A 16,055-nucleotide genomic window follows, 5' to 3' on the forward strand; every position below is an offset into this window, starting at 1 on the left:
GGGTTGGAGCATAACAGAAAAAACATTGTCTTCTGTCCTACAATCTCATTAAGGGAATGCTAACATCCTTACTTGGGAGAAATGAATTAAACAGGTCAATTCTTCCAGAGCAGTCCTAGGATTATATGAGTGCTGAGCCATGATGAGCTGTATGGATTGATTCCAGCACTCTGGATTTTGGTAAGAAACCTATTAGTACCCAGCACTCAACATTGGTGTGAATGTGGTTGTAATGGATGTCCTCTATCAGCAAGTTAGCTGCTGTTCTACATCAACAGTGGCTCCCAAGTATTTTTTCCAAGTTGGAATAGAATAGAATAGAATTTTTTGTTGTTAGTTGCGAGATCATGTCACGACGCCAAGGACAATGTTCCTCCAGGTCTTCCTGTCCTCTACCATCTCACGGAGTCCATTTAAGCACACACAGACTGCTTCCGTGACTCCATCCATTCACCTCATTCTCTGTCGTCCCCTTCTTTTGCCCTCAATCTTTCCCAGCTCTTCTCCAGTGAGTCCGTCCTTCTCATTAGGTGGATAGAATATAGAATAATAACTTTATTGTCATTTTGAATGTACATTAATCGGCATACGTTAAAATGAAATCTCATTGCATACAGCTCTCAAAGGGTCATCCCCTCCAATATATACTACATGAACATGACTAAATAAATACAAAATTATGTATATATCCACATATATGACACAGAGAAACAACACAGTCTAGTTCAGATGTATACATGTACATGGTGAGAAAAATGAATCTTGAAAGTTTACAATATGGATGGCATAGGGAACAAAGCTGTTATAGAATCTGGTAGTCCTCCTAGAAATATTTTGAAATGTCCTCCCAAAGGGGAGCAACAGAAATAAACCATGAAGTGGGTGTGTGGAGTCTCTAACAATGCTTTGTTAGGCACATAGTGCTTATAAGCAGTATCTTAAAAGACAGGAAGCGAGCTTGTATAATCTTCTCAGTTGTCCTTACCACTCTCTGTATGGACTTTCTATCTGACGCACTGCTGCCACCAAGCCAAATAGGGATGCAGTTTGTTAAAATGCTCTCAATCATGCCTCTTTAAAAAGTGACCAGGACAGAAGGAGAAAGATGTGCTCTCCTCATCCAATGCAGGTAATGCAGATCTTTGCACACTTCGCTAAGGATGACGTGTGGAGTTACCAGTTCAGATTGTTAGTTATCTGCACCCCCAGATACTTAATGCTGTTGGCTACCTCTACAGCTGCATCTTTGATACTGAATATGACTATGCCAGCTCTTTCTAAAATCTACAATGGTCTCCTTTGTTTTATTAACATTTAGAATGAGGATGCTTTTATTGCACCAGCCCACAAGATCCTTCACCTCTTCCTTATAAATATCTTCATTGTTGTCCCAGATAAGACTCATCACTGCTGGTTCATCCACATACTTCACAATATGAAGTATTTGTAGCCGATTTGGCACAGCCGTCGTAGGTCATCAAGGTGAACAATAGCAAACTCAAGACACAGCCCTATGGAGAACCTGTACTCAAGGAGATGGAGTTGGGAACTTTTCTTCCAATCTGCATACACTGTTAAAGAGTTTTGTGGAATGTATTGCAGTAGACAATTCTAGAGATCATCTAGCCCACCTTCCAGGTTTAGAAAGGACCATACCATGCATCATCTGGAACTGAGTAAATGTTCCCCAACTGTTTATCAGGCAGTAGCCATTAGCCCACAGATTTGGTAACTATGTTCTAATTTCTCAGCCAGATTATTTAAAATTATTTTGCACAACATAGATCTAGCAATAGATCTCCACTCAACCATTAATCACCAATTTGACAGAACCACTGATGGATACTTGTTGAGTACAATTGTTAACCAAATCTTTACAGTACCCAACTAATTACAGCATAACAGCTTTTTTTTTTTCTACCAGAGCATCAAGAAATCAATGTAGAGTGTACAGGTAGTCTTTGATTTACAACAGTTCAAAGTTACAACAGCACTGAAAAAAAGTGATTTATGACCATTTTAGCAAAAAAGAGGGTTGGTTTGTTCATTTGCTCTACAGTATGCATTATCATACAACACATTATTTTCTAATTTTTATGAAAACAGTGAGTAAATTTACAGGAAAAATTACAACTTCAACTTTTTGCTTCTCATTTCTGCTTAATTAAAACCATTTCTGTAACAACAAAGTGATATCCAATATAAACCTAAAGTCAAATTTTCATTCCCCCGCCTCGAATTTGGAGTTCAGAAGCAGTTTCCATGTGTAAACAAACTAGATAATTTTTTCTCTTTAATTAAAACAGTTTTGCCATCTTCGCCAACTCCATTGCTTTTACTATCCATTGCAGGAGTTGATGTGTCTATCCATCTTTGTGCATGTAACATTATTGCGGCTGTCTACATATATAGTAACAAAATTCCATTTTTTTTCAAGTTTTTTTATCCATCAAACCTGAAAGAAAGACATCTTGTTAATCCTCTGAATTAAAATAAAGATCTGGTCCCAATGTTTCTTTGCTTTGCCACAAATTCACCATAGATGATAAAAAGTATCCTCTTTACATTTACTTTTTAAACGAACCTATGAAATTCCTTTATACAACTTTAAAGCATTTTCTTTTCTAAATGTTCAACAGCTCCCTGCTTGACAATGTCTTCTAGCTGACAGCACTGTCAAACCCACCTGTCTTCAGTCACCCTCATACACAACCGTATCTAGGATAAGTGGGGAAAATAGATAGTGGGCATTCCCACGAAGGATTGAGGTCACAGAATAGAGCAGGTTTATCTGAAGAAGTTACTAAATAGGTATGTGGTGGGCAAGGCAAGTCCAGTAGAAATGCCTTCATGGCCTGAATTATGCAGGAGAGGAACTCTAAATGAAACTCTGGCATGTTAATCCACATTTGCCACATCATGATTTACTAAGTGCAACATAGTAGTTCGATTCATCTGACATAATAACCAAAATGTTAAGAATGCCCATTAACAGTATATTACTGTTATTATAGGACTTTACTTTTCTCTACATAGAGATACACTCCTTTATGGCAAACTGAAGTTCGTGAACTCAGCCCAAGAACAATCCTATGCACCGATTCGTACAGTATATTACAATTAGAATTGGTGCATAGTATTGTTCTTGGGCTGAGTTCACAAACTTCAGTTTGCCATAAAGGAGTGTATCTCTATATAGAGAAAAGTAAAGTCCTACACTTAGGTTTAAAAAGTACACATATAAACTGAGTGAAATCAGGCTTAATAACAGTGACTGTGAGAGGGATCGTAGAGTCTTAGTGGAGAACCAGCTAAATATGAGCCAACAGTGTGCAGCGGCAGCCAAAAAAGCCAATGCAATCCTAAATTGCATTAACAAAGGGATACAATCAAGGTCATGTACCACTCTATAAAGCCCTAGTAAGGCCACATCTAGAATATTGCATCCAGTTTGGTCACTACGCTATAAAAAAGATGTGGAGACTCTAGAAAAAGTGCAGAGAAGAAGATGATTAGGGGACTGGAGACTAAAACATGAAGAACGGTTGCAGGAACTGGGTATGTCTAGTCTAGAGAAGAGAAGGACCAGGGGAGACATGATAGCAGTCTTCCAATATTTGAGGGGCTGTGATGGAGAGGAGGGGGTCAAGCTATTTTCCAAAGCACCTGAAGGCCAGACAAGGAATAATGGATGGAAATCAGGGGTGGGTTCTTGCCAGTTCTAACCTCTTCTACAGAAGAGGTTCCACAAATCTACAGTGTCATTTAGAACCGGTTCCAGCTCCCTCCCACCGTCCGTCCGCACATCATCAAGATGAAGAGCGAGAGCAGGAATTCTGGGAGTTGTAGTCCACACCTCTTAAAATTGCTAAGATTGAGAAGCATTACCCTTTTCTCATTGTGGATTTTGAAGGACACATAAGGACATATGTAGCAGTCACAAACCACAATTAAGCCTATGATGGCTTAAGCAAGGTGTGATCCAAGCTTTATGGTGCAAACTTCGCCCCTCCTCAGAAGTTAAGTGCAGGAGTGTGCAGTTAAACTAAGAACCACGTCCGACTTTTTGCAATTCTTCCACATTTGAGGAACGGAGTGGAAATCCCCTCAGGGGAAACGCCTTTAGTTAGCTCCCTCTTTCATTTTCACCGGCAGAGGAAGTTACCCTACAAAGGGAGCCGATCGTCATCGTCTGGAATTCGACATGGCTGCTGAGGGAAGTGGGAAGAACCTGCCGATGGCCTCAGTTACAACTCCCGGGGAATCGAGTAAGAAAGTTGTGCAAAAGAGCGGCCGATTTATGCCCCCAGCGGAGAATGGGAGGGAACGAAGGATGGAGTTGGAAGTTCCGGTTTCCAAGGTTTTTTCACCCAGCTTCACCCCTCGGTACAGGCAGAGGCGGGTTCGAGCATAGGCGTTCCGTGCAGCTGCTTCAGACTTTACGATGTTGCACTCGGATAAATTGAGAAAAATAGTTAATTTAACCAGGGATCGGCGCATCTGGCAACCACAGTCAGTGTATACAACGAGTATACATAATCCCGGGCTATAGGATTCCACTGGGGAATGGAACGTGCTTCTAACACAGTGTTTCTCAACCTTGGCAACTTGAAGATGTCCGGACTTCAACTCCCAGAATTCCCCAGCCAGCTGGCTGGGGAATTCTGGGAGTTGAAATCCAGACATCTTCAAGTTGCCAAGGTTGAGAAACACTGTTCTAACACAACATGTACAGGTAGACTTCAACTTATAACAGTTCATTTAGTGGCTGTTCAAAGTTACAACAGCCCTTTAAAAAAGTAAGCTATGACCCTTTTTGAAGCATCCCCATGATCATGTGATCAAAATGCAGATGCTTGGCAACTGGTTCATGACTACTGCTGTGTCCCGAGATCATGTGAACACCTTTTGCAACCTTTTGACAAGCAAAATCAGTGGGGGAGGGGGGCAGATTCACTTCACAACCATGTTACTAACTGCAGTGATTCCCTTAACAACTGTGGAAAGGTCATAAAATGGGGCAAACCTCACTTAACAAATGTGTCACTTAAAACAGAAATTTTGGGCAAAATTGTGGTCGTAAGTTGAGGACTACCTGTACTTTAAACAGGGTATGTGAACAGTTCAGCGTTAAATGTGTAATCCATACATTATTTAAAGAGAGAAGACTCTTTATACAGGTTCTTTAGTCAGTCAGTCCAAATGCTCTTGTGGTTCCTTAAAATAGGGACTAAATAATTCCTTGCCTAAGTTCACACAACAGATAACCCCTGAATTTGGACTGAGAAATCTTACCACCCATCTCTTCCTCAATAAGATATTTCTTAATATGGGTGTCTGATTCAACAGCCTAGGAAGACAGCTTCTCCAGAGGGAACTTACTGTCCATTTTCCTTAAATTCTCAGTAAACCAGAAGCCAATTTAGCAAGTTTGCAGGAGAATGAATTAGAGATCAGTCCGACACAAATGGAAGGTAAACAACTGAAATCTTTTCTCTCTTTCTCCCGAGGACCTTCTGCCAGCATTTCATGCATCCTTCGAATTGGGAAAGCCTTGTTGTTGGGGTAGGCAAGAATTTGTTTGTTTGTTTGTTTATAATGTTTATATAGTTGCCCATCTCATAACCAACTTCAAGCAGCTCCCATATAGAATGAGAAGAGAAGACACTTTATTGGCCAAGTGTCATTGGATGTACAAGGAATTTATCTTTGGTGTATATGCTCTCAGTGTACATAAGGAGAATAAAATACAGTCATCAAGAATAAAAAGATACAACACTTAGTAAAGGTCAAGGTTACTAATTATCAAATTGAATTAGAAAACAATTAAAAACAATATAAATTGAAAGATACAAGCAACATGGTTATAGTAATAAGTTGGAAGAGGCAGATACTAGTAAGGAAGTGAAGAAGAATAGTAATACGGTCTTAGTAAATTATTTGACAGTGTTGTGGGAATTAGTTGTTAAGCAGAGTGATGGCATTCGGGGAAAAGCTGTCCTTTTGTCTAGTTGTTCTGGTGAGCAATGACCTTACGACCTTACAAGTGACATGATGAGTGCATTTTGAGCATAAATGAATGTTCTCCAAGCTTTCTCTTACTTGAATAGAGCAGAGTCCAGATGTGCTGAATTTGGGCCTCCCAGGAGGTCCAACTGCAGGGTAAATTGATTTGGGGGGAGGGGTTTCAGAGAACTGTCCTCCTCGAGTTGTTGTTGTGGGGAAAAGAGAAGGAAGGAGTATTGTGTATCTTCTACACCACCTTGAATCATTCATAAAGTAATAAAGGGAAGATCAAAAAAATCAAATGAACTCATTCAAGAGCATCACTTTGCCAATAAGGCTGCTGTGTGCTTTTTAAGGAGTCTTTTCACTGCTCCTTTTTAGCATCTCTGCCGGTGACGTTGAATCTCCCATCCAGAGCCCAGTGATGGTAAGCAATGTAGGAGGGTGCTAACTCTCCACCTTCTTCAAGTGCCAGGCTCAGATGCACATCTGTTCATGCCTTTTTCCTCTGGCAGATTCATGAAGACTCTCGCGCAGCGATTTGAAGCTTGCTTTCCCCACCTGGCCTCTTTGGATCAACTTGGCCGAGAGAGCTTGCCAGAGGAGCAAGCAAACGGGGAGGATGATGAGCCAGATGCTGCCCAGGTGTGTTCATTGAAAGAGCACATGCTCCGCATATTACAGGAACTCAGAAAAAATGAAGAAATCACCAGGTAGGAAGATACAAACCAATTGGATCCAGCCCACATCTGTGGGCTACTCTAATTCCCCCTTTGGGGAGAAGACCAATTTCCAATGGACCTCTGATTGGTTGTCCTTTATTTGTTTGTTTATTAAATTTATATGTCTCCATGTCACTATTGAGGGATTTTGAACAACTTACATCATAAAGAAGAGCAACAAAGATGATAAGGGGGGGATGGAGGTTAAACCATACAATAAATGGCTAAAGGAACTAGGTATGTTTAGCCTAAGCGAGAGAAGGCTTAGGGGTAATATGATAGCTGTTCTTCAAATATATAAAGGTCTCTCACAGGGAAGGGGGGGGTTTGATTTATTTTCCATAGCACCTGAGGGCAAGGTAAGAGGCCACTAATCAGAGGGTGATCCTGGAGCTAAGGAGAAACTTCCTGAAAGTGAGAACAATTAATCAATGAACAGTTTGTCTCCTGGAGTGGTGGGAACTCCATAGCTCCCACCATTGTGGATGGCTTTCAAGAAAAGATTGGGCAATCATTTGGGATGGCATAAGGATTGCTGCTTTGGCCAGAGGGCTGGATGAAAAGATCTCTTAAGGTCCTTCAGCCCTATGATTCTATCATCCTAATAACCACTTCCAATGTGGGAATCACTTCCATTAGGACTCCAAAGTCAATTGGCAGAGCCAGGTTTTCAGGCCCTTTCGGAAGGCCGAGACATTAGGGCAGTGGTGAAATTCAAATTTTTTTACTACCAGTTCTATGGGCGTGGCTTGGTGGGCGTGGCTTGGTGGGCATGGCAAGGGAAGGATATTGCAAAATCTCCATTCCCACCCTACCCTGAGGCAGCCAGAGGTGGCCGGTTGTCTGAACTACTCAAAATTTCCGCTATCGGTTCTCCAGAACCTGGATTAGTGGTAGATCTTACCCCAAGGGGCATATTGTTCCACAGGAGTCACAGCAGAAAAGGCTATTCTGGACCCTGACTGCCAAAATTCCTTGGCCAACAGGATCCTTCTGCTGGAGTGAATGGAGCAGCCAATCCCACTGAAGTGAGATTAACACTATCCTTGCGTAGTGTTGTTACTTGCCTGAGAAAGCATATTCTGGATTATTAACATAGATGAATAATATCCGGTCTATTCTATGAGTGTATTTTCAGCTGTATTTGATGATACAGTTCCTAATAAGATGAAAAAATAAGCTGCTGTGTGGAATATAGTGGGACAGCTTACCAGGTCTGATATAAGATGCACCAGCTACTTCTGGTGAAAAGTAGTGAGATTCAAATTGTTTCTATTGCTTCTAGTAAAATACATTCTCCTGTCCTGGGCTTCTAATGATATTCAAGGTCCATGAAAGCTTTTTTAAAATTTTAAATGAAACCTGATTTGATCTGTTGTATCTGCTACTTTTTACATGATTTTGCTTTATTTTCCAAAATTATATTTTTATTGTACAGGTAGTCCTCAATTTATAACAGTTTGTTTAGTGACCATTTGAAGTTACAATGGCCCTGAAAAAAGTGACTTGTGACCATTTATGATCGTTGTAGCAAATTTATGACGGTTGCAGTGTCCCCGGGGGTCATGGGATCCCCTTTCACCACCTACTGACAAGCAAAGTCAGTGGGGAAGCCAGATTCACTTAACAACTGTGTTAGTAATTTAATAACTGCAGTGATTCGCTTAACAAATATGGCAAGAAAAGTCATAAAATGGAGCAAAACTCACCACAAATTTCTCACTTAGCAACATAAATTCTGGGCTCAATTGTGGTCGTAAGTTGAGGACTACCTGTACTGCCCTGAGATGTCCTGTTTCTATTGCAGAATGGCAAAAAGAGTCAACAGTGAAGATCTACTCCATAGTCTGGCCGAAGTATCGGAGGGGATGTTTGCTACTGGAGTCAACTGGGGACGGATTGTTGTCTTCTTCTACTTTACATACGAAGTTTGCAGACAGGTAGAAGCCTGAAGGCATAATGTTTGTTGTCGCAACATCCTCAAGAAGTAGACAGGAAAAGCAATATAGGCTGAAATCAGTGGGGTTATAGTAAGATCCAGTGACATGCAGTCAGGGGAGGCAGGGGAGGCGGAGCCTCACCGCTCTCATCATGAAAATAAAAAAAAATTACTCCAGGAAGCCGTGAAAGTGGCTGGGAGAGGCGCGCGGCTTGGTTTAGCCTCCCTGGACATCTCAGCAGCAGCCCCAAGTGTGCCGATCTTGCCATTTTTTGCATCAGGCGAGCCCGGGATCCTTGCAAGGGGAATGGGACCACGTGTGCAGGAGGCTCCTCAGCTCCACCCTCAATCAGCGCAGCGGCGGTCCCCTTCATGTTGGCTCAGGAAGGAGGGGAATGGGACCACGTGTGCAGGGGAAGGGGATCACGGCTGTGCTAATCTGAGGCTGTGCGATGATGTTACCTAGGCATTTTTTGCATCGGGCGAGCCCGGGATCCTTGCAAGGGGAATGGGACCACATGTGCAGGTGGCTCCTCAGCGCATAGCCTCAGATTAGCACAGCCGGGATCCCCTTCCCCTGCACACGTGGTCCCATTCCCCTCCTTCCTAAGCCAACATGAAGGGGACCACAGCTGCGCTGATCTGAGGCTGTGCGCTGAGGAGCCTCCTGCACATGTGGTCCCATTCCCCTTGCAAGGATCCCGGGCTCGCCCGATGCAAAAAATGCCTAGGTAACATCATCAGTGCTAGAAGAGGGGGGGGGAAGGAGGAGAAAGGAGAAGTTTCTCTTCTCAGAAATGTCTTCTCAGTGGAGCTGCGGCAGCCTGTCTGTCCCTTTCTGACATTCTGAGAAGAGAAACTTTTCCGTTTGGGCTGCACCTGTGCAATCGGAGCAATCATGTAGTTTGATGACGTCACCAGCCTCACCAGTCATAAACCTCACTGCACTTCACTGGTAAGACCCATATACCGTATTTTTCAGAGTATAAGACGCACTTTTTCTCCCCCTAAAAGAGGGTGAAAATTTGGGTGTGTCTTATATACCAAATGTTGCTGAAGCCCTGCTCACCCACCAGCCCCCACCCTTTCGTTTTAGTTCCAGGCTGCAGGGATCGCCACAGCACATTGCCACCAATCGCTGCTTCCGAGTGTCTCATTTTTGACCTCCACGTGTTGCATTTTTGGCCTCTGCACACTGTTTTAGACTCATTCCCGGCTGTGGGGATCATCACAGCACATCACCGCTGATCACCGCTTCCGCGCGTCATGTTTTCAGCCTCCCCACACCCCAATTTTGGCTTCCGCGCGTTGTGCTTTTAGGAGGTTCCAGGCAGCAGGAATCAGTGGCGGCTTGTGCTGAATCAGGCTGTGATGATGTGCTGAAGCTGACCAGACTGTTTGCTATTTGCTGCAAGGACGCTAGCCAGATGAGTACCAATGAATGCTGGTAGGCAGAGGCAGCATTTTTTTTCTTGTTTTGCTCCCCAAAAATTAATATGCATCTTATACTCAGGAGCGTCTTATACTCCGAAAAATATAGTAACCAGTCCCTGCATAAGGCAAAGTTGCTTTGGAATGGAGAGGCTTTTGGGGGGAGGACATTCTTAAAACTTTTAAATGGGCTGAACAGGAGAGCGACCTATCACATGGATGCAGGTGGCAGGGTTGGAAGAAAGGAAAATTGGGAGTTATTTTTGTATTTTAAGCATTATTTTAAGGAAACAACATTATTTTATTTTATTTTTCTGCCCCGGAATGATAGGTTTGATGTAGCTTTTTAGCAGACATGGTGAGGACTACTCACTGTGCTACCGAAAAGCAACTTGGCAGAAACGTAAGCCCCTTTGCCATAAATTACTCTCCCTTGCCTGAAAGAGAGGATTTATAAGGATGAAGCTTCTCTTAATTAAAACCTTTCATCTCTCCTTATTGGTAATCTTTACTAAGTCCTTCTCATCTTACTTGCACGTCACACTAAGAGATAATATAGTTTTTGCTTATTATTTCAGATATTCTGTTTACCATGTTTGATAGCTATGATACGGCTTTGGCTAGTTCACCTTATTCATGGCATGGTATGCTAGCAAAATCCAAATTACTGGCTAATTTTTAATTAAGGAACCAGTTTTCCAGGGAAAAGTGTAGCTGGGAGGTCTTTATTCATTACTAGCCATGAGGTCAAAATGATGACGTGTAAATCATCATCATGCAAATGATGTAATTGTAGGCTTCCATCATGATACTTAAAGCTCCATCTGTTTTGAGGTGTTTGATGACACACATGATGTTATTTTCCCTTCTACAAATGCCAAATCACTCTGTACATTTTTTTTATACCAACAAACCAATGGAGAGCTAAAAAGAAAGAATATGGGGAAAAGGGTAGTCTTTCTATCTCCTATCCACATTCACAGTTATGTCAAAGTTTGTTGCAAAAATCAAATCACAGGCCGAGGAGAGAACAGTTTGTTTGAAAACAGTTTCAGAGTTCCAGACAAGTCCAGACTTCTTACTTAAGTTTCTGTTTCCAAATAAGCTTCATTGGCTAACCTGTTACCATGCCTATTCATTGGCTGACCTTGTTACCATGTCTCTGCCAGTTCATGAATATTCTGACAATTTATTCTGGTCAAGCCGTTGTATACCCCTTTTAAAGGAAAAACAAACAGAAAGGATACCCGAGCTTTTTGTTTTTGTTTTGCCCGGGATGCTTTGTATGTTTGAAACCTCTGCAAGATTTAAGGTGCCTGCCTGTTTTGTCTTATGGATTGTGTTCTTCAGATCTTGCAGGTGCAAATCACCTCTGTTTTCACTCATCCCATTTATCCTTCACTCTTTCCCCATCTATTTAGGAAAGAAATAGACCCCTAAATCGCTAAGTAATTCTTCTTTTTGCACGTACCATGCCATCCGGGTTTTTCAACTACAGAATTGACTGTGGGATTTTTTTCAGAAAGACGTCATGCACTCAAGTCAGTGCTAGAAGCAGATTTAAAACATGGGTGACCTCTCTCCTTTTAAGTGGCTAGAAGATCATTTGTCCTTCTTTAGCTCAATGTGTCTTTTCACAGATTAACATCCCTAGAAACTGATTGGGCGCATTTATCTCAGAATAAATCTGTTGGTTTACTTCTGAATTAATACCTGCATACAATTGATTCCTTTGAAATGTCCATGATTACTGAAAATTAGGAAGTCCAAATTTACTGATCACCAGGTTGAAATGAGCTAGTGAATTCACAAACCTTGGAGAACATTCTATTGAACTTTTGACAAGTAGGTTTAATTCATAGCCAAGAAACTCCTAATCTGTGAATCTGATTTCTCTAGCCATTCTTTCCCAATTTCTCCTCAATATTTTGAGTAAAAAAGATCACCAAAACTTATAAATTTTAGGTTATGTTTTGAATCATTTTTGGTCTTTCTTCTTTTCAATACGCACAGTCTGCCTCCAGTTTATTCAGAGGTGTGATGGACTGGGCCATGAAGTTTTTAGGGGACCGGCTGGCTCGCTGGATCGAAGAGCAGGGCGGCTGGGTGAGTGGCGTGGTTGAGGATCCTTTGAGTGTTTCTCTTATAGCCAAGATTTGGAAAGACATTATTAAAAATGTAGAGTTAGGTCGGCTGTAGAACACATGCACCAAAAACCTGGTTCAGGTATCGGACCTCAAGAGGCATCAACTCCAATTAGTATAAATCAGGGGTGAAATGGTCTGAAGTCTGCTACCGATTCTAAGAAGCCTTTTCTGCAAAGGTAAGTAGAACGGAGGAGGAACAGCGGTGCCGCACAATTTAGATTCGCTAGAAAGCAGGATTTTCTGCTTTCTAGCGAATATAAAAGCAGGGTTTCCTGCTTTCTAGCGAATATAAATTGTGCTACACTGCTGATTGTTGCACAGCTGATCATCAGAACTTTCCCCCCACTTTTTAAAGCATTTTTGAACTACCAGTTCGGGAGAAAAAAAAGTTCCAACGATTGCACAGCTGATCATCTGGATTTTTTTAACCATTTTAAAACTACTGGTTCGAGTGAACCAGTAGCATTTTTACTACCTGTTTGGTGAACTGATAGCATTTCACCGTTGGCATGAATCCTCACTAATAGGCATTATCCTCTAGCAATATCTGGAAAGCAACAGCATTTCCAGAAGATCCCACGACCTAGAAGATCCTGTTGTTATAAATGACAACAATCCAACATTTTATTTTATTTTATTGGTCTTGCTCACATCTGATCAGAAGAAGTAGAGCAACCTTAAACAAAGATATAATGCTGTTTCATTCATTTTACCCGAATGTGTTGTGGGATCCCAAGAATTGTGCTTTGTTCACTAAATTATGATGCACAACCTGGCTAGTGTAGCTGACTCATGGGCTCATAGGAACCAAATCCTCTTAGCTGATCTTCCTTTTTAATAATTGCATTTGTGTGAGGTTTTTTTTTTTTTAATTCTCTGTTGAATGATTGGGAAAATCATAGTTCGTGCAGTTGTCTTGAAACTGTTTGGCGTTGCTTCTTCCCAAGAAGACCAACAGGGGGCAGACACACCATATCAAGCTAAACCCAAGTTAAAAGTGTATTTGAATTAAACCTGACTCCAGGCAGCTGCATGGTTTGTGGAAAGTGTCATCCAGTTCAAAAGAATATAGACAATTTAGGAAGATTAACGTTTCCTGAAGAATTTGTGTTCCATGAAGCCAGTTTGTGCACACCAAAACTGAGTTCAGAATCCTAAAAACTACCAGTTGTCTTTTAAAGAAAAGTTGCTAATCCCTAAAACAGTAAAAGCCAATTGGATGAATTATCTAAAAGTAGGAAATAGTAGTAAAACTTTTTTGTGGGAGTCCACGTGATTCTATAGCTACTTAGGAAAGCGGAAAAAATAAAATAGGCATATAATTTAATTTTGCTTTAGAATTTAGAAAAAAAAAGAATTCATATTTTTTTAAAAAAAATAGCTTGATTTTTAAACAAAAATTACTACCTTGTTAGTGATCCAAAACTCAACTGTAAACAGATGCAACACAGTTTCTTCTAAATGGTATAATGTTAATACAGATTTTTAAAGATACTGTTAATTTAATGTTTATGCAGTAGATTGATATATTATGCTGCTACATTTTCCCGTTTCACTAGAGAGTTTGCTGCACAAGGACTCCCCAAATCCTTGTGTGGATACTTCCAAAATTTGCTACTGAGCTTTTGTTATGAATGTGACATGGGGGAAAGTGTGAAATTGAAAATGTGTCTGGAAAATAATTATATCAAGTAGTTATATTTTTAACTCCTGTTGTTATAAATGACAACAATCCAACATTTTATTTTCCTGGTCTTGCTCACATCTTTTTGAATGTGACTTCGGACATGTCCCTCCCATCACTGGAAGCTGCAGTGCCGTCTTCATTCTGACTTAAAGGTTGTTCCTATTCCCTCCCATACAATACAGGTAGTGCACAGCTGACAGCCATTCGTTGTTGCAACTACTCAAGATTGCAACAACACTGAAAAAAAGTAACTTATGACCAGTCCTCACAGGTTATGACCATTGCAGCATCCCCAAAGACCCATGATCAAAATTTGGGTGCTTGGCAATGTATTTATACTAGTTGCAGTATAATTGCCATTTGCAACCTTCCAATGAGCAAAGTCAATGGGAGAGGCCAGATACGTGGAATGACTGCTTGAGTCACATTACACCTGCAGTCACTCACTTAACAACCACCTTGCTTTGCAATGGAAATTTTGGTCTCAATTTTGTCGTATGTCGAGGACTACCTTATCCCACCAAATATGACTCATTTATACTTGTGTCCCTGGTGCCTATTGCTTCCCCTGAGTAGGTCAAGAATGAGAAGCATTTACAGACCATAGAAACCATACAGATCTGAGTGGAGATGCTCTTGAATTAATCTACCACTTGTCAACATCCTCCGCTCTCCCTCTCCTTTTCTCCTTATTGTAGCAGGGAGAAAACAGCTCTGTTTGCTGCCTGCCAGCCAGCTGGTCATGGGGTAAAAATGGGTTGAGTTCCCTGCACTTGCAAGGGCTACACTTTTTGTAGCCTCGAAATTACAGGTTGCCAACCCACAAATTAGGATAAATTTTACCGCAGGCTACATTGACAGCCATGTCAGGCATTGCAAAAGTGTTATTGAACTATTTCATGTCCCAACTTTTTTCCTTAATTCTACAAAACAGTATTTAAATGATAGCACAGATAGCACAATTTTTTTCCTAAGCGATGAGATGAAAACGCCTCCCAAATGAGATGATACTTTTCTGCTGTGAAAAATTGCAGTGGTGAAACTGCAAAGGTTATAGAACAAACAAAAGAAACTCTGTGGCAACAAAATATGGCTTGAGAAACATTTGTTGACTTTTCTCCTGCCAGGTTAAATATTTTTGCTACTCTTAGCATTCAAAATGTTTCCATTTCTTTTTCTTTTCTTTTCAGAATGGTGTACTAAACTTTTTCCCATCTTCACAATAGAAATCTGGAGAGATTGGTATTTCTCATTGCTGTTGCTTGGAAGGATAAGGAAATTATTGATTCCTCTTGGGAAACCTTGGATTTCATCCTGACCAAAAATAATAATAAAATGAAACTGTTGCTTGCTTTCTTGTCTTGTGAGTCACTACAAGACAGACTTCAGTTGAAGACAGGATATTTCAAAAACCGTCATGTCGGAAAACTTGCTGGAATATCTGTGGCTTGACTTACAACAGTTCATTTAGCAACTGTTCAAAGTTACAACAGCACTGAAAAAAGTGACTTATGACTGTTTTTTTCACACTTATGGCTGTTGCAGCATCTCCCTAGTCACGTGGTCAAAATTCAGGCACTTGGCAACTGATTCATATTTATGACAGTTGCAGTGTCACAGAATTATGCGATCCATTTTTGCGACCTCTTGACAAGTAAAGTCAAAGGGGTGAGCCAGGTTCACTTAACAACTGTATGACTACCTTAACAACTGCCGTGATTCACTTAAGAACTGTAGCAAGAAAGGTCGTAAAATGGGGCAAAACTCATTTAACAAATGTTTCACTTAGCAACAGAAATTTTGGGTTCAAGTGTGATTGTAAGTCAAGGACTACCCGAATTTTCCTCCTTGTTTTTTATATATAAAATTTCATTAGACAGTTTTGAAGGGAGCATAAAGATAATACTAATGAATGCAGAATAAAAATATAATGGTAAAGATATTTCCAGTTGTTTCTGACTCTAGGGGGCAGTGCTTGTCTCTGTTTTTTAGCAGAGGGAACTAGCATTTTGTCCGAAGACACCTCCATGGCCATGTGGCCACCATGACCATGTGCCGGGCGCATGGAGCACTGTTACCTTCCACCTATTTATTTCCCTACATTTTGCATGCTTTGGAACTCT

General features: G+C 41.0%; 1 protein-coding gene across 1 annotated transcript; it reads left to right on the plus strand.

The window, feature by feature from the left end:
• Positions 1–3,988: 3,988 nt before the first annotated feature.
• LOC309381690 (apoptosis regulator BAX-like) lies at positions 3,989–15,283 on the plus strand. The gene is made up of 6 exons (XM_081932971.1): positions 3,989–4,268; positions 5,511–5,565; positions 6,522–6,719; positions 8,536–8,668; positions 12,112–12,204; positions 15,123–15,283. The coding sequence occupies exons 1-6, from the start codon at positions 4,205–4,207 to the stop codon at positions 15,156–15,158; spliced, it is 579 nt and encodes a 192-aa protein (XP_081789097.1). The 5' UTR covers positions 3,989–4,204; the 3' UTR covers positions 15,159–15,283.
• Positions 15,284–16,055: the final 772 nt, after the last annotated feature.

The sequence above is a fragment of the Natrix helvetica genome, assembly GCF_964273705.1.
Source record: "Natrix helvetica genome assembly, chromosome: Z".
Taxonomy (NCBI): Eukaryota; Metazoa; Chordata; class Lepidosauria; order Squamata; family Natricidae; genus Natrix; species Natrix helvetica.

Coding starts and splice junctions, on each gene's coding strand:
- LOC309381690 (XM_081932971.1), top strand. CDS start 4,205: ATGGCTGCTGAGGGAAGTGGGAAGAACCTGCCGATGGCCTCAGTTACA. Junction 6,720..8,535: donor AAAAATGAAGAAATCACCAG/GTAGGAAGATAC, acceptor TTTCTATTGCAG/AATGGCAAAAAGAGTCAACA. Junction 8,669..12,111: donor CATACGAAGTTTGCAGACAG/GTAGAAGCCTGA, acceptor CAATACGCACAG/TCTGCCTCCAGTTTATTCAG.